General features: G+C 36.3%; 1 protein-coding gene across 1 annotated transcript in view; it reads left to right on the top strand.

Annotated features, from left to right (window-relative positions):
* The window catches only part of LOC118889001 (dystrophin), a 1,535,792-nt gene that overhangs the window by 10,515 nt on the left and 1,506,106 nt on the right, over positions 1–19,171 (top strand). The window contains exon 3 of the mRNA XM_036840547.1: positions 3,298–3,416. Within this exon, the coding sequence (XP_036696442.1) occupies positions 3,298–3,416 (119 nt within the window). The remainder of the gene's footprint in view (positions 1–3,297; positions 3,417–19,171) is intronic.

Below are 19,171 nucleotides of genomic sequence, written 5' to 3'. Positions count from 1 at the left end.
TTGGGAAACACATGCTGTAACAATTTACAGGCGAGTCTGTTGGGGGTTTGGGGCAGTCTGTGCGTATGGGCAAGGAGCCCAGAGAGGGGGCAGTACAGCCGGAGTGCAAGCAATAAGTTCATTGACTTGAGGATGGGGAGAGATTCTTGGTGGATATTCATTGGTTGGGAGATAAGGCTTGATCTTCTGTAAAACAGGCGATCATAGAAAATCAGCCTCTGAATTCTTAAGTTCCGTTCTTCTGAGGGCACGTGTGGGAAATTCTCCATTTTATATCCTCTGGTTCCATTTTTGACTGAAATCTTTTCACAGCTAATATGCTGTAGAGCCAGGATATGGATTCGTAGGGGACTCTGCTTATCTACTAGGCTATGTTATCTCATTCAGTATGTCGGTTTCCTCAAAAGTGTGGGGATCCTTGGTGGCACATTCTTATTTATGACTTATGGTCTAGGTTAGCATGGAAAGGTATGTGGCTTTCCTCTTCAGTTGGTTAGTTTTACAATTCTTTATGCATTTGAAAATCATGTTTATTTAAAATGTTAATTAATGGTGAATTTTAATGATTTAAAACATTTTATTAGATTGATTTTAAATGCTAGAAGAGACCTCGAAGGCCATTCAGTACAATTCCTTCTTTTTAAAATGAAAACACTGAAGCTCAAATAGATTACATGACTTAGATAACTCATCACCCAGGTAACTAGTTAGTGGCTAAGGAGAAGGCGAAGGGGATGAAGGGAAAAGGGCTTAAATGTGGAAGTAATCCTATTTTTTTATCATACTGATTTAACCTTGTTTACTTTGCTGTAGGTAAGAAACTGGTTTCCCACACTCTCCCACCTATATTCTTTTCCACTCCCCTTAGTGAGAGATGGAGAAATGAAGATGGGGCAGAGGTTGCATAGTGAAATTAAAACTTCCCCCAAATAGTCTAGGATTTAATTTTTGTTTCTTAAGAGTCTTTCCACTACTAGAGACAGCTCCCAATTTATACATATTTTAGGTTCTAAAAGGTTTTTAGCTGTTTTGGGTAACTTGGAGTATATAGGGGAGATTAGGTTTACTAAGAAGTGCACAAAAGTCTGGTGAATTAAACAGGGTAGGAGCAAGTAGAGAAAAGGAAATGAGAGTCAAAGGAGAAATAAAGTTTATAAACTTTTTATATATATAACTTTTTATAAATAAAGAAATAAAGTTGCACTTTTTGAATTCTGGTTTTAGAAAATAGCAGCTAACCCCATCCTTGAAACATCTTCTCTTGCAGAGCATGGGTTCTTAAGCAGGAGTCCATTGACAGACCCAAATGTCCTAAAATTCTATGTAATTCTGTTTAAAGCTATGGATAGGAATTTTGTCTGGGTAGAAGTTTCATAGTGCTCATCGGATTCTCAGAGGTATCTGTGATCCAGGAAAGGTGAAGAAGCACTTAACTAATGGTTTCCAATGTTGTTGGGTAAAATTGTAATTCCTTAACAGCCAAGGCCTTTTACAGACTCATCCCAATCCTCCTCCTAACCGTATCTCCCACCACTTGATACTAGAAATCTCCCAGTGGAGCCAGGCTTGTGAGGTCCTGACTGACTGGGCACATTCTGCTCTTTTCTTCCCTAACAACTTTGATTCTCTAATATCCATGCAATTTAGAATTCTATTCTCAAGCACTTTTCTTTAATCTAACCCAAACCACCATTTAAGAATCCCTTAAGCCTCAAAAAAAAACTTTCTTGACCTCTTCAGATTTTAGAAAACCATCTATATTATTATGTGTATTTGTCACACTTAAAATGTATGTAACTTGTGATGTATGGATTTTTTTTCCTCGTTAGATTTAAAATCCTTATAGGATAAGAACGACCTCTTACACGACTTTGTGTTTTCTCCGTTATTAAGTAAAATGATATTCATATAGTATGTTCTCATCCATTCTCTGGTGTAGTCAATAAATATTTATTGAGCCCCTCCTATGTGTCAGGCTGGGTTTCCAGAAGTGAACAAACCTGGCAAAAATAATTCTATAGTCTACATTCAAGTGCGGGAGATAGGTAAATAGATAAGATTAATTAAATGTATAATATGTTAAATAGTAGTTAAGTGCTAATGAGAAAAAATATAAAGCAATTAAGAGGGATAGGAAATGATTCTGTGTAAGTTTGATTTGGGGGCAGGCAATTTTAGATGGGGGAAGGGCAGAGAAGGACTCATCAATGTGACTTTTGAGTAAAGACCCAAAGGAAGTGGAGGAGTGAGCCATGTCTATGTCTGGGGGAAGAGAATTCCAGGCATAGGGAACAGCAAGTGCAGATGCGGGAAACTATCTAGCCTGTTTGAGGAATACGAGGAGGGAGGCAAGAAATAAAATCAGAGAGTTAATGGGGAGCCGGACCATGTAGGGCCTTGTAGGTTGCAGTTAAGTCAGTGAATTTTACTCCCTTGATAGCAAGGATTTGAGAAGGTTATGATGAAACATTTTGCCGGATCACTCTGACAGCTCTGCTGAGAATAGATTAACAAGGGCAAGGGTGGGAATAGGGGAGCAGTTAGAAAGCTAATGCAGTGTTGTATGCAGGCTAAGATGGTGGTTTGGATTATGGTGCTAGCAGCGAGGATAGTGTGAAGTGGTCAAATTCTGGATATATTTCTAACTAAGTGTTGTATGAGAGTGAAAGAGTCATCAAAGTTGACACCAAGGTTTCTCTACCGAGTACCTACAAGTTTGACCTTGTCATTGATTACTGAGGAAGGGAGAACTATAAGAGAGGTAGGTGAGTTGTCGTGGTACAATGGGGATGAGTATCAGAAGGTCAGTTTTGGATGCTTGAGTCTTGTGATAACTCTAAGTAGAGCTACTGAGTAAGCAGATGGATCTAGAGTCTGCAGTTCAGGGAAGAGGTCTGGGCTAGGCTTATAGAATTAGAAGATACCAGCAAATGGCTGGTATTCAAATCCATGAGACTGGATGAGATGGAACACATTTTTGTTGCTTGGATAAGATAGAATAATTTCTCCTTTGTTTTCTTCAGGATTTTCTATTAAAATTGTGACTTGTCTAAATGAGAAATGTTATTGAGGAGTACCGAAGAGTAACACTCAACTCTTAAGGAATGTGGGCATGGGTTGGCAGTCAAATATCAGAACTGGGGACTTCCCTGGTGGTCCAGTGTTTAAGACTCTGCGCTTCCATGGCAGGGGGCATGTGTTCGATCCCTGGTCTGGGAACTAAGAAAGAATTGAAGTGAATCTCATGAAACATTTAAAATTGATTTATATTTGTCTTTATATTTGTGTGTGTTTCAGGCCAGACCTGTTTGATTGGAATAGTGTGGTTTGCCAGCAGTCAGCCACACAACGACTGGAACATGCATTCAACATTGCCAAATATCACTTAGGCATAGAGAAACTACTGGATCCTGAAGGTTGGTGCATTTCTAAACTACCACTGTTTTTAGCATAGTTTAATATTTATCATCTCAGGCTTAACATTTCCACAAAGTAAGCACAAAATAGAAACTCTGCATTGTGTTTTTCTGTATTCCAAGTATATTTAAAATGTTCTGTTTTCCTGAAATACGTTATGAACTGTCATACATGATTTCTGTTCTCAGAATACCAATATCTAAAACTAAAATGTAAAACTTCAGAAAAAAAATTCAAGCCTTTAGAATGTATATGCCTCACAGATGAAGTATACTGCATTTAGAGTATATTGACTCCAAATAATTATAAAAAGTTCATGTTTTGCTTATCCTACCAAGAGATTTGATAGACTAATCAGCTATAAATAATTAGCTACTCTTGCCAATTTCATTCATATACTCCATAAAAGGCAACACGGTTTACTGTTTAAATCAGGAAATCTATTCCTGGTGCTGATTCTGTTGTAATTTGTCACTCTGGGGGAAGTCCTCCATTGAATGGTTATTTGTTTTCTGCTTCTTTAGTTCACAGGCAGTACTGTATTTATATTTTTATAATATTACACTTAATTAAATTTCATCCTTATCTCTGGTGCTGCATAGTCGTATCTTACAAACACGTGGATTAGAGGGAAAATAATTCCTGACCTCTGCTTTTCTTCTAGCCCATGAGGCACTTCTTAAATTTGCCAACTTCTTTGGAATTGCAGACTATATTCTCAACTTTCTTGAGGCTTTACCACACTGTAAACCCAGAAGTTGGACAAGCAGTGTCAGTGGGATTGATATGTGCAATATAGTATGAGCTATTAGTACAAGCTATTAGTACAGGCTATTAGTACAACCTATAGTACAAGCTATAGTACAAGCTATAGTACAAGATACTTGGGTAGGGTTATATAATTCTTTTGTCTTTGGAATATTGAATCAATCCCAAATAAGGAGATCCTTGAGTGGTGGTCATAGGTCCCATCTGGAAAAGTTCTGAAATAACTCAGAGGATAGCCTTTCACTGGTGAATTTATCATCAACCAGAATCTAATCTTTAGTGTTATAGACCCAAAAACCTGATTACCTCATCTTATTGATAGAAGATCCATATGGTGGTGGTAGTGGTGGGGGAGTTAACTTCAAACCAGATGAAAAAAAATGATATAACAATCAAAATGGAAGCTCATTTATTTTAAATGAGATATTTAACAATCACAAGAACCAGAATACTCATATCTAATTGACCTCTATATTGCTCTTGATAAGCACATGGACTTGGGAAGGGAAAATTATAGCAATACAAATGTTTGTGAAGTTGGAATCAGATTAAGTTCATTAGAAATGTTTCTTCTCCTTTAGATAATGCATGACTCCTGTAACCTCTTATTATTGCTTCAGTAGATGGTCAATGTCCTTCCTGCCCCAGTTTAGCTGCGAGAAGTTGTATCAATCATATTTCCTTGTTTTGCAGGATGGGGGAGGGTTACCTCACTATTGACTCCTAGTACCGATTGATATACGTGTTTCTTCATACTCTAGTGAGGTAGAGAGGGCAGACATAATGAAAATATGACTCCGACCCCTGAGGGTGAAAGCTATAGTGTATGAATCTGAAGGATAAGCCTGTTAATAGTTTTTCTGTTTTTCGTTAAATCCACATATGGTAGTCAGTTTCTGTTGTCTGGGATATTCTTGTGTGTGCCTTATCCTTTCATAAAATAGTAAGAGTAAGTTTAAAATAGATCTTTTCCTTGTTAAGTGATAAAATGGCTTTTGATCTCTAAGTCCTCCTTTGAATCAATGAAGTAAAGGAACCTAGATAGGCATCCACATCACAGTCAGAAAATAGATTGATAAGCCTATAATCAGAAAAGGGCAGTTAAATAAATAATGTATTTTATAGCATAAAATAGCCTGATATACCCAATTCCGTATGTTCTCCTAAATGGAAAGTGTATGTTGAAATGCATGTCATATAGGCACACCATTATAATATCTCAAACTTGATAATTCAAAGTCAACCAGGTACAGTATGAAATACAAGCTGATTAATAGAGATCAAACTACCACTTATGGTTTCATTTTGCCAGTGAACTCTTCGATCTGAAAACTTTTGCTATTTATAGACTCCCTTCCAAGAGCATTCTGTCTCCTAAACTGGTTTATTAAAGGTTTTTTGGCTTTCAATAAGATAAGGATTCAGAATAAATCTTAAATTATATTTTTAAGTGTCTATCAGTTCCTGCCAGTGTGTTAGGGAAATACTCAAATATGCATTTAAAAATTATTGCTCAGTATTTTTCAAGAGACGATATCAATGATAATTGAAAGAAAAAAAATTAACCAAATCATAAGGATTTTTATTTACTGATTAGTTAGTCGCAAAAGACAGAATAGCGTCTCTTAGAATCTAAGACTTAGAACAGGCTCCTCAATGTATCTAACAGGCGAGACTCACGGACTTCTTGCATGTCCTGTATAGTAATTACCTTTCAGAAGTTCATATTTTTCTTTAACCAATTATTGGTTCTTTAGCTTATACATGACGATGTCAGCTATTCCCCAAAGCAATTTTTGTTTCATATCTAATATGCCCCTTAGGAGGCTAATGAAACATTTAGCTTTATATTTGGGGAGATTTTTATTATTGGGAGGATTGAAGTTATATTTGGCTTAAAAAATACCTGCCCAAAAATGTTTTTAGAATTTTAAACATATGCTTTATTGATTGGGTTGATTTATAAATTTAAAAGTCATTGAAATATAATTTGGAGCTTTTCATATCTTGCATATATCGACTTTGGTATGCTTTGTTTGGCCTTAATTGGTGTTTTGAGGCCTGAGGTTTGGTTTTAAGTGGAATTGCCTTTTAAAATGAGTAGCAATAGGCATTAGCATAAGCAATTTCAGGAGCTGTTTCTGGTGTGTTTAAATGTTAACATATGCAAAAACAAGTACTAGTAGGGTAAAATTATTTAATAATTTATGCATCTTTATGCTTATAGATATAAAAGGTTTATCTCCTTCAAAACGTATCCTATTGTGAATCATTCAATTCACTTTCTCTCCTGATTTCCCTGTAAGACATGCACAGTAGTGCATTGTGGGTTTCATGTGCATTGTTTGCTTCCCTGAGTTTCAAACAAGTTGGTTTGTTTGCAAATCCACGCAATACTTTATGCATTAAGAGAATGCTTTGTCAGCTTTTCCTTGTGAATAACAAAGTGTAGATGTTCTAAAAGTAATAAAAAAAATTGGGGATACAAATTTGTGTCGGTTCTAGATGACTTTTGACTGTAGTAAGTCATTTCCGTTTGTGATGGGCAAGATGATGTGCACATCATCTGTGGCTTACCAGGGTAACTTTAGAATGAAAAATGAATGATGAGAGTCAAATTTGATGAACACTAGGGCTTTCAAGAAATATTTGTAACCTCAAAATGACATTCACAAGCCAATTAGTTTGGTTTTAATCCACTTCATTTTAACAGCATGAGCATGGTGACACAGATTCTATTTTCTGCCTGGCTAATCCCTGCATCACTCTTCAGTTGTTTTTATTTTATTTTTTTTTAATGAATTTATTTATTTATTTTTGGCTGCCTTGCGTCTTCGTTGCTGCGCGCGGGCTTTCTCTAGTTGTGCCGAGCCGGGGCTGCTCTTCGCTGCGGTGCGCGGGCTTCTCATTGCGGTGGCTTCTCTTTGTTGCGGAGCACGGGCTCTAGGCGCATTGGCTTCAGTAGTTGTGGCACACAGGCTCAGTAGTTGTGGCTCACGGGCTCTAGAGCACAGGGTCAGTAGTTGTGGCGTACGGGCTTAGTTGCTCCGCGGCATGTGGGATCTTCCCGGACCAGGGCTCGAACCCGTGTCCCCTGCATTGGCAGGCAGATTCTTAACCACTGTGCCACCAGGGAAGTCCTTCAGTTGCTTTTAGAGTCTACTTTTCCATGAATCAGCTCTACCTTTTGGAAAGTTTTACTCCTGAATAAATGGTCTCCGACTTCACTTTGCATGCATGCAGCTGATTAGTCTTTAAAAAAGTATTCAAGAGAAAATATATAGCTTTTACTGTAAAAGAGGAGAAAGTCCTTAAGGCCTCTTTTTGGGTTTGATATTGTTTGAGCAAGTGGCGTTTTTGTTTCTTCCAGCTTTGTTCTGTTCATCACATTTTGATACCGTTAACAACAAGAAATGGTAATAAGTAGTTTACACTAAGTTAAAATGGAAAGAGTAAAACCATACCAACGCAGAAGGGTGTTGTTAAAATAAATAACTCGAACTTTTTATGGACAGGCACACTCATTTCATATCATTTAGATTGGGTTTTTTCTAGAACCCATTGTGGAATATCTTTGTTTTCAGAGAATTTAATGAGGTTGGAATATACTGGTGTTCCTCATGTGTATAACATTTCAACTAGAAGTTATTATTGTAAATATCTCACACTCTTTAGAGCCAAACTCTCTGCAGTGCAGAATATTCTTTTTTCCATATGTTAAAAAAGTATTTTAATAGTACATATATTAAAATGGCCATTGCCTTTTTGATGACAAATTAACAAAATATATGTTCCTTTGTACTGTTTTGTTGATGTATATCATTATCTCTGACAGAGAGTCTTTAGAGATAATACAAATTGTAATTATCTAAAACTAAATCCTGAGTTTCTTGGAAGAACAGTTCTTAGTCTACTTACTCTACTACGGAAAATAGAAAGTACCATCAACTGCTTTACAGATATGATAATAGCAGAATAATGTTCCTATTATGTCAGCAGGAGACCACTTTTTCCAGCATTTCTTTTAAAAGATATTAAAATTTGATCATTAAAACCAAATTATATCATTTAATAGTGTTAAACATAATAATGAAAATATTTCTTTAATTTTGAACATCAGTGGATTGCAGTTGAAATGAGCAAATTAGAGATGGCATTATTGTATTAGCAAAGGAATGGGCTACATTAGTAGATTTAGTGTTGCCATCTCATTTGCTTAATGTATATTCAACACAACCTTTTAGCAAAGGAATTTGGGAAATACTGTGTTAAATACTTTAAATATATACTTCTATTAGCATTGCTTAGAACAGAGACTAGCAATGATACATAATGAGGCTTTAGAAAAACTGATGGCCAATGTAGAAGTCCAGAGAAATGTGATTAACATATTTCTAGGCTGCATATCATTAGAGTAAGGGTACTTATTAGAATATCCTTGACTATTTTTAGGTTTTTATCCTGAACCTTCCTTTTTTTACACACCTTTTTTTCCATGGGCAGACACATTGCATAACTAGCTTTGACTGTCCACTGCCACTTTAACATACTTGAATGCATTTGAGTTAAAGATGACTTTAGGTGAGTATCTGGAGGCATCCTCAGATTTATCATTGCTACTATAGGAGAAAAATCTTTAAGGGGCAGTGAGGCAGTACTTTGTAATACATAGCAAAATAAATAAATGAAAACTTTCTACATGGGTAAAAAGGTTACCAATAATAGTATACAAATATTAGCATAAAAATGAGGATAAAGATACTATATTAATATTGTGATAGAGATGATTATACTAACATTAAGATATTACTGTTGTGATCTCCTGTTTCCTGATGGAGAACTTTCAAATTGCTTATTGCAACAGAAATTTATAAAGTTAATACATTGATATATAGGTTCCAGTAGCCTGAAAAGGTAACAAAGGCACATGAGACAGAGAGAGAAGGAGGGGGAAGAGACAGAGAGAGAAGGAGGGGGAAGAGAAAGAGAGAATGAATTTCACGTCTCTTTTAGATATCCTATTTTCTACCTTATTCTTATTTCAGATAACATAGAAAATAAATATTTTCAGGACAATTTGAGACAATCACTAATAAATTGAAGTGATTTTTGTTCTGCTGATCCATTTCGGTTGTTTGGATGACAGAAATAATTGAATGTAACTGTCCCAAATTCACCCATTTAGACAATGAAGAGACCTCCAAACATTAAAAATGATATCTGTGTGTGTACATGGCCTGAATTTACCCTTTATACCATAATTTGGTATTTTCTCCTCATCTTTATGTTCTTTTATAATTTATCCAATTTTGCTCTTACAGAAAACAGTCAGCCAATTTATATGTTTTATTTCTGTTAGGAGTTTATTTGTTAAAATAAGAGGAGTATTATTCATTGTTACAGTTAAGTAATATAGTTTCTCACTTGATTGTGGAATTTTTTTTTATTTTTGATTTTTTTGCCTGCGTTGAGTCTTCGTTGCTGTGCGCGGACTTTCTCTAGTTGCAGCGAGCAGGGGCTACTCTTCGTTGCGGTGTATGGGTTTCTCATTGTTGTGGCTTCTCTTATTGCAGAGCATGGGCTGTAGGCATGCAGGCTTCAGTAGTTGCAGTACGGGGGCACAGTAGTTGCAGCGTGCAGGCCCTGGAGCACGAGGGCTTTGGTAGTTGCGGCACATGGGCTCAGTAGTTGTGGCTTGCGGGCTCTAGGGCGCAGGCTCAGTAGTTGTGGCACATGGGCTTAGTTGCTCCGCGGCATGTGGGATCTTCCCACACCAGGGGTTGAACCCGTGTCCCCTGCATCGGCAGGCGGATTCTTAACTACTGCACCACCAGGGAAGTCCTGATTGTGGAATTTAAATAATGAAATATAGTCTAATCATGTGATTTAAGATTTGCATAGTGGATGAGGTTCTATACCAAATTTATTCAGAAGCATTTGAGTATAATCCTTGCCTAGGTAACTGGGAATCTCTTTTTAATTAATTTACCGGGATGGTTTTTACAACGGTTTTTTATTTAAGTTGGGGAAATATAATATCCTAGGCCTATGCAGTCATAAGAAATAATATTGAATGACTGACAGGCCATCTATAAATTGTTTAAACAGTTGGGAAATACATCCACCATGTTCCAATGCTGAATGACATATAATACATATCTTGTGGATGGTGTCCCCAGGTATCACCACTAGGAGTCCATTAGACTGTTAAGGAAATATATTAGAAAAAATATGTGTAGCTCCTCTGTTATTGATTTTAATAAAACTCATATCTGAAGTAATACATGAGATATTAGCAACTATGAGTAATTAAAGTGTTTTGTAGTTGATATTTGTGTTTCTTGTTTATCATGGGAGGGTGTAGACTTATTAAGAGCATTTTGCCAAAACAGAACACTATAATTTGCCTTCTCACTTGTTCATTGTGGTTCAGCACATGCTGTAATGAGAGAGTATGGCATGCAGGAGGCTTTCTGTGCTTCATATCTGTGTACTGAGGAGAGTTCCTACTTTTTTTTTTTTTTAATCCTCAAATGTGCAGAACTAAAAGGGAATTCTCCTTTTCAGCCTGTTTTAATTTGTGCAGCCTATTGGTTTTGTTCTTGTCCTTCATGGGGTGTTGATGGTCTCTTTGTAGATGATGGTGAAATGTTGAGTGTTTAGAATATCCTAGACATAGCTACCTGAATAGAAGTCCTCTATTAATCTAGAACACTAGAAGAGAATTTAGAAAAATCTCTCAAAAGCTTTAAGACAACAGAACTGGGGTCTGAATATTTGCAGTGTGGAACCCCTGCCCTGTCTTACTGTGTAAGTGAAAGAAGTGTGTTTTTTTCAGCGATTCCATATTGCAAAATGCGGGACAGAAAATAGTTTTACTGGTATCACTCGATCTAGTAACATCTTGATGTCACCACTGACCTCATAGTCTTCAGTAGTGTCATTTAGGTAGAAGTTCCAGTGTATTGTTTTCTTGGCCTTCTGTTTTAAAGGTTAAACTAAACCTTCCAAATTTAAGAATTAAGTGTGAGTTTAGGACGTTGTTTTCCAGGCTTCCTCAGATTGTTATTGTTGGCAGAATCCCACATTACCTTGTAGAACAGGGTTCCCACGTAATGCAATGGTAATGAATGAGAGAAATCTTCAGAACATAAAAATATAAAGACAGCAGCCAAAACACTGTCAAACTAGAATTGGCCACCATGGAAAGCAGTCACCCAGTTTTTCTTTAATTCAGAGACATTTGTTCCAGTGGAGGCTGGGCGGTGTTTGGAGGATCCAGGGGAAGCAGGAGGCTGGAGTGAGCCTCCTAAGGCAGAGGCTTTCCCTTTTGCCACCTTCAGGATTTTTTGTTCAGTGTTGTAACCAGATAGTTATTGTGTTTTAAAATATGAAGGAAGAAGACTGAAATTGTAAATACTTTGTAACATAATCATTTGTACTTGAATAGTAGGGTTTTAAAGGGCACTGATATCCCACCAAACAAAAGGTATAATAAATTGACCTTTTTATTAAAAAAAACCATTTTGAATATTTAAACAATTATAGAAAATGAAAATAAAATGGCATAGTTTGGAAATTTCTTTGAGGTTTTAATAAAGTCAATGATGGTATTTGAAAGTAAAGCATATGTTGCTTATAGCTGGGACATTTTTGTTCATTTCACAGTCTTCAAAACGGAATTAACTGTGTTTGATTAAAAAAATAGGATATATCACAGAACTTGCAAATGAATATCTGAAAACCTTAAAACTGAGTGCTAGGAAAATAGGTATCAGGTTGGTACATATGTTTTCCAATTAAATCATTTCTCTATATAAAAATGCATGGGCTATTTAACAGCTAGAATATGAAATATAAGATGAAAATATATTAATTTACAGTAGTATTTGGATAAAATAGTAAGGAACTAGAGTCTTGGTTAATGCCATTTCTTATAACAGGATAATTTAATTCTCATAAAAATGGGATTTAATTCTTATGAAAGGGACCAGAAACTTTACAGTAGTCTTGTGATTATACTTAAAAATAATAAAGTACACTCTTAGATTTATTGGCTTATGGCAAACTTGTGGGGTTAGTGGGTCATATGCTATCTACTTGAGAGATGAGGAAACTGTAACAGCTATTAAGTGCTTGGGGATGTTATGTATTATTTTTTTTTTTGTATTATTAAAATTTAATAAGGTGGTTGAAATCCAGTGTTTTTACTTTTTAGAAATAATCAATTGTTCTGCAGTATCGTTCTTGTGAGATTTTTAAAAATATTGCTGAGTAAACTTTTACCTCAAATCGAAACAGTTTTCCCCTAAAAATATTTTTCTAATTTATCACCAGTGATATAAATTCAAATATGCAAAGCTCTTTTTGGTAAAATGTAACTAAAATTTAAGTAGGACAACCATGTTTTAGGAACCTCACATTTCTTTTACACAATAATTCTAGGGCAGTTTATCCTTATTTTATAAATGGAAAACCTGAGGCTTAGAGAGCTTTACTAAAACCAAGATCACACAGCCAATAGAAAGATGAGCAGGAATCGAATTCAGCTTTACCTCTCCTCAGAGTCCATATTCTTTCCAACTGGACTGCCCAGTAAAATCACCTGGGGAGACTTATGAAAACACTGGGGTTGGAGCAGATATTCTGATTTTATTGGTCTGAGATGGGGCCCTGACATCAGCAATTTCTAAAAGCTTGTCAGGTGAGACTGTCATATAGCCAAGGTAAAAGTAGCTGCAATAGAACATTTGTTTCCTTAGGTATGTCTTTTTAGAGGATAAAACCCAGAATCTGTTGTCCCATGTTTTTTTAAGACCTCTAGCATTTTCTTCCTCAAGAGGTGACTAAGCCTGCTGTTCAAATCTTCAATTACTGGAGCATTGCTTATTGCTAACAGTCCTGCCGTTAATGAGAAATGGTTTGTCCACCAGATAAAATAGAAATAGACTAGCTGTCACGTAAGACTGGCTACCAAAAACATTCTCTTTTAGGATTAAGGGACTTGCCTTATCTGCTGTCCGCACAGCTCTCTCTCTCTCCATCCCTTCTTCTGTTTATTACTTCACGGACATGTTTGTGATAGAATGACGCTCTCACGCACACACTGATTCCACCAGAGCGTTGTCCAGGACAACCTGTGTGTAGAGGTGGTCCCTGGCTCTTTGTCCTTTTATTTATTTTTCCTTTCTTCTCTTCCTCTCTCACTTTGATCCTAATTAGTATCGCTGTGCCCTGTCATCAGGGGTTTGATGATCCCTTTTTCAGCCAGTAAATATCTCTTTCATTGGCATAGCTGATAAAGCCTCTTATTCCAGAGGAATTTTTAATAATAACAAAGGGATAATAAAAGTAAAGACAAAAATTTAAAATGGCAGTAAAATAATTTTTCACAGTACAAGTTTGTGATCCTATAAATCCATTTAAAAGAAGCAAACGGCTTTAGTTAACTTCATGATCTCTGATATTAATGCCAGAAATAGGTTGGCTTTAATCACAAGCCGTTTATCTAGGATTAGTTTTGCTAAACAGTCTGTATTTCAGCTGGATATATGACTTTTAGTGACAGGATATAACAGTCATTGGAGCCTGCAATATCACTGTAGCTGTGAGGGGATCAAATTGGCAATTATACTCACAGATGCAGTAGAATGTAATTTAATACTACATTTACTTAGCTGTATAGAAGGATACAAGGCATGAGAGATGCTGGCATGGAATCTGTATGTCATTGGGTGGCCCAGAAACACCCAAAATACACACATTTGCCCCTTATCCACATGGGGCAAGAGCCAGGGTCAGTGTGGGCCACTTGACACAAAGAAGTTCTAGCCACGATTTCTCACCAATATTTAATACCATTCTAGTAACGGAAGATAAAGGCCTGCGTATCAATTCACAGCCCCTCCTCCACTAGCCTAAGAGCAGTTCTACTTAGCAAACAAAAGAGGCACAACTTTCCCAGTTATCTCAACTCCATAGTTCTAGGAAAACAAAATTCTCTGGTCATTCTTCTAGGCAAGCTTAGGACTGATTTAACCTTTTATTCATACAGCCAACTAGCCTTGGGTTGAAATCCAATTTTTGCCATTAATTAGTTATATGGCGCTGGGAAACTTTCTGAGCCTCAGTTTTGCTCATGTGCAAAGTTGAATCAATAATATCTACCTCATACAGTTACTGCAAGGATTAAGTTAAGTAATACCTGTTAAGTATTTAGCCTGTAATACGCATTCAGAAATAGTAGCTAAAACATATGTCAAGTGCCTGGAATATTGCAGAAATTAAACGTTGCTTCCCTTTCTATTCCTATAAATTATCTTAATTAGGGAGAGCTGATCTTCCTAATTATTTTGCCTTCCTCTAGAATAAAGGCAACTCTCCCCAAATTAAATAATTACCCATTTAAAATCTTACTGTTTTTCCTGTGACCTTCCCATCCATTCCAGTTTCCTGATCTGAGGGATTCTGCTGGTTCACAGCTGCGTTTCTGGGTGGTAGTCCTTGACACCCTTGAGCTCCAGAATATAATCTAACACTTCACAGCAAACTTGAACTATAGGTTGAATTCATCAGTGGCGACGTTACACACACACATACGCACACATGCACACGTACACATGCACACAGACTCAGTTACACTGAAGATGTTCAACAAGTCTCCTGAAGACTGGTTCATAATTATAATACGTTTTTCCTGTAATTGTCACAGTATTTGCAAGATGCTGATGAGCACACTTGCGAAAATATAGTTTTTCTTCTGCAACCATAACTTTTTATTTAACGATGTGTGGTGGTTGAACTGGTTCCCAAGAATCTCAGAAAAACTCTTGTTTTCTGAAACCCGGAGTAGCATTTTTATGGGAATGTTGATGTGCTCTGGTGTAATATTTTCTGAACATTTGTAAGTGCTGGGCACAGTAATTAACATTTTATAAGTATAATTTTATTTTATTCTCATGACAACCCCAGGAAGTAGACACTATTATTATGGCCATTTACAACTGAAGAGTTTAAGTAACTTGCCTATATCACTCAGCTTAGTGAGTTGGAGTTGAGATTCCCTGCTTGTAACTACTACAGAAAATAATTGTAATGCAGAATATTTCTGTCCTCCTCCTTGATTTTTTTCTTTGCATTGATTAAGAAGTTGCTCTCTTTATTACAGAGCTAATTGACTTTCTTTTAAAATGGAGGGACATCAATCAGTTGATTCCAAATGTGCTGGAAATAAATGTAAAAGTCATATAAACAGGAGTCCAGACCAAGAGAGATACTGGATTCTGTCTCTATACTATGATATCTCCCTCAGACAATACTTAAATAATTAATCAAAGTGGAAGGATGTTTACACATCTTGCAAGTTTGGAGTCCTATCCAAGGCACACTAAAGTTATCAAAGCGAAACACTAACCAGTTATGAATATATTCCCTTCTACTCTCTCTCTTGTTAACTCTAGATGGCAAAAGCATTGCTTAAGGTATGGCAAAATCATCGCTTAAGTTATGCCAAAACATCTATCTCAGGTATTTCCTCATCAGCTTGTGATGTAAACATCTCTTATCTACTCTCTAAAATATGGATTGGCAAAAAAAGGGAGAGACAGAGAGAGAGAGACAGGGAGAGAGAATCCTAAGAAGGACTAAGTAAAAATGTACATTCTACCTAGGCTTGAATATCTAAGTTTCTCTGTATGGCGCAGTTCTTTGTGTGGATTTATTATTGGAGCCAGTTGAGAACTTGGGTCTGTATAGAAGCAGCTGGACAAGTGAACACCTTGGAAAAGTGTTTTAAAAACTGTTTCATTAATGTTCAATTGGTAGAGATGCTATAGGTGAAAGCATTTAAAGTGAAATGAATATACATATATGCCTGAGGAAGAGGAGTGGCTCTTTTGAGATCTCTTGAGAACTGTTTTATTTAAAATTAATACTATTCAATAGGCAAGAGTACGTGGTGAAGCCCTTGATAAATGTACCTCATATCACCTAAAACATAATAGTAGACCATGATATTGGTGTAGTTGTTGTTAACCGAAGGGAGTCTGAGCATATATGGCAGGAAGTGGGGAAAGAGTAGCCTAGAACAATAAGAATCATTGAGTACTTGGGTATTTGGAGAACCTTGGTGCAGTAACCAGGTTTGAAAAGACTAAAAATAAGGACAAATCCCACCCAGTTCAAAATACAACAAATATAAAAATGAATAAGATGTAAGCTCCTGGATAAAAATTAAATAATTTATATGTAATTTTCTCTGCACTATTGTATCTCCTATTTTTCCTCCACCAAAACATAAAAGAACTGCATGTGAAAAATAAAAACATAAAATATAGGATATTAAGGAAGTAGGAGATAAATTAATCTTTACATTTTCATAACACAAGTAAATCTGATGGTTTGAAATGTTAGTTGCAATGAAAAGCTGCTCAACATCACTAATTATTAGAGGAATGCAAATCAAAACTACAATGAGTTATCACCTCACACCGGTTAGAAGGGGCATCATCAGAAAATCTACAAACAACAAATGCTGGAGAGGGTGTGGAGAAAAGGGAACCCTCTTGCACTGTTGGTGGGAATGTAAACTGATACAGCCACTATGGAGAACAGTATGGAGGTTCCTTAAAAAACTAAAAATAGAATTACCATATGACCCAACAATCCCACTACTGGGCATATACCCAGAGAAAGCCATAATTCAAAAAGACACATGCACCCCAATGTTCATTGCAGCACTATTTACAATAGCCAGGTCATGGAAGCAACCTAAATGCCCGTCGACAGACGAATGGATAAAGAAGATGTGGTACATATATGCAGTGGAGTATTATTCAACCATAAAAAGGAATGAAATTGGGTCATTTGTAGAGACGTGGATGGACCTAGAGATTGTCATACAGAGTGAAGCAAGTCAGAAAGAGAAAAACAAATATCGTATATTAACGCATGTATGTGGAACCTAGAAAAATGGTACAGATGGACCAGTTTGCAAGGCAGAAATAGAGACACAGATGTAGAGAACAAACGTATGCGCACCAAGGGGGAAAGCAGGGGGTGGGGGTGTGTGGTGGTGGTGGGATGAATTGGGAGATTGGGATCGACTTATACACACTAATATGTATAAAATAGATAGCTAATAAGAACCTGCTGTATAAAAAATAAATAAGATAAAATTTTAAAAAAACCAATAAGATATCACCTCACACCTGTTACAATGGCTGTTATTGTCAAGACGAAAAGACAACCCTCAGAATGGGAGAAAATATTTGCAAACGAATCAACGGACAAAGGATTAACCTCCAAAATATATAAACAGTTCATTTAGCTCAATATTAAAGAAACAAACAACCCAATCAAAAAATGGGCAGAAGACCTAAATAGACATTTCTCCAAAGAAGACATACAGACGGCCACGAAGCACATGAAAAGATGCTCAACATCACTGATTATTAGAGAAATGCAAATCAAAACTACAATGAGGTATCACCTCACACCAGTTAGAATGGGCATCATCAGAAAATCGACAAACAACAAATGCTGGAGAGGGGGTGGAGAAAAGGGAACCCTCTTGCACTGTTGGTGGGAATGTAAACTGATACAGCCACTATGGAGAACAGTATGGAGGTTCCTTCAAAAACTAAAAATAGAACTACCATATGACCCAGCAATCCCACTACTGGGCATATACCCAGAGAAAACCATATTTCAAAAAGACACATGCACCTGAATGTTCACTGCAGCACTATTTACAATAGTCAGGTCATGGAAGCAACCTAAATGCCCATCAACAGACAAATGGATAAAGAAGATGTGGTACATATATACAATGGAATATTACTCAGCCATAAAAAGGAACGAAATTGAGTCATTTGTTGAGACGTGGAAGGATCTAGAGACTGTCATACAGAGTGAAGTAAGTCAGAAAGAGAAAAACAAATATCGTATATTAACGCATGTATGTGGAACCTAGAAAAATGGTACAGATGAGCCGGTTTGCAGGGCAGAAGTTGAGACACAGATGTAGAGAACAGACATATGGACACCAAGGGGGGAAAACTGCGGTGGGGTGGGGATGGTGGTGTGATTAATTGGGCTATTGGGATTGACATGTATACACTGATGTGTATAAAACTGATGACTAATAAGAACCTGCAGTATAAAAAAACAAACAAAACAACTAATACTAAACTTTCATTGGGTTATTTGTATGGAAATATGTTAATATAAATGTTTCAGACATTACATGAAATTTCTAAAAATCTTATGTGTTCTGGTATAATGTTATAAGTCATAATCCTAGTGATTACTTTAAAATGTATATCTCAGAAATAACTAATTTTCTTGTTAACTGCATTATTATGAACTTTCATCAAATCTTTAACCGTGGTCATTTTTAAGTCTTTTGTCATTTACAGACAGTTCTGGGTGTACTCTGATGCTTTTGCAAATATGTTCCTATAAAAGGGTTTCATCTTCAAGAAATTCATGGAAAAGACTCTGACAAGTACAGGTTTCTGGTAACTGACTGTACTGCTGAACTGAATGAATACGCATTTTCAGAACCCTAATGAAAAACTGATGAACTCATAAAAGTGCTAACAAAAGATCAAGATGAAAAAAAAAAAATTAATTACATGGGACTGAGTGAACTGATGAGGATGAGTATAATTTTTGTGACTTTCTGTTTGAATTAAAAACAAAAATCCCACAAGGACTCAGAGGCAAAGAATATACAAATCAATTTTCACTGCAAAGTAAAGGAGCTGTTACAGTGGAGGATTACTGGACTGAATGTCAATATTATGACATAGTATGAGTGTGTTTCATGTTTGGTAATTGCAATCATTGTTGCTTTTGTTGTGGTCATCCATGTACAATGCTTGGTGTCAGTCTATTTACCTCTTGTAAAAATAAAATACAGTGTGTGTGTGTGTGTGTGTGTGTGTGTGTGTGTGTGTGTGTGTGTAAAAAAATAAATAAATAA

The sequence above is a fragment of the Balaenoptera musculus genome, chromosome X (genome assembly GCF_009873245.2).
Source record: "Balaenoptera musculus isolate JJ_BM4_2016_0621 chromosome X, mBalMus1.pri.v3, whole genome shotgun sequence".
NCBI lineage: Eukaryota > Metazoa > Chordata > Mammalia > Artiodactyla > Balaenopteridae > Balaenoptera > Balaenoptera musculus.
This window is presented reverse-complemented; position numbering and strand designations above follow the sequence as displayed.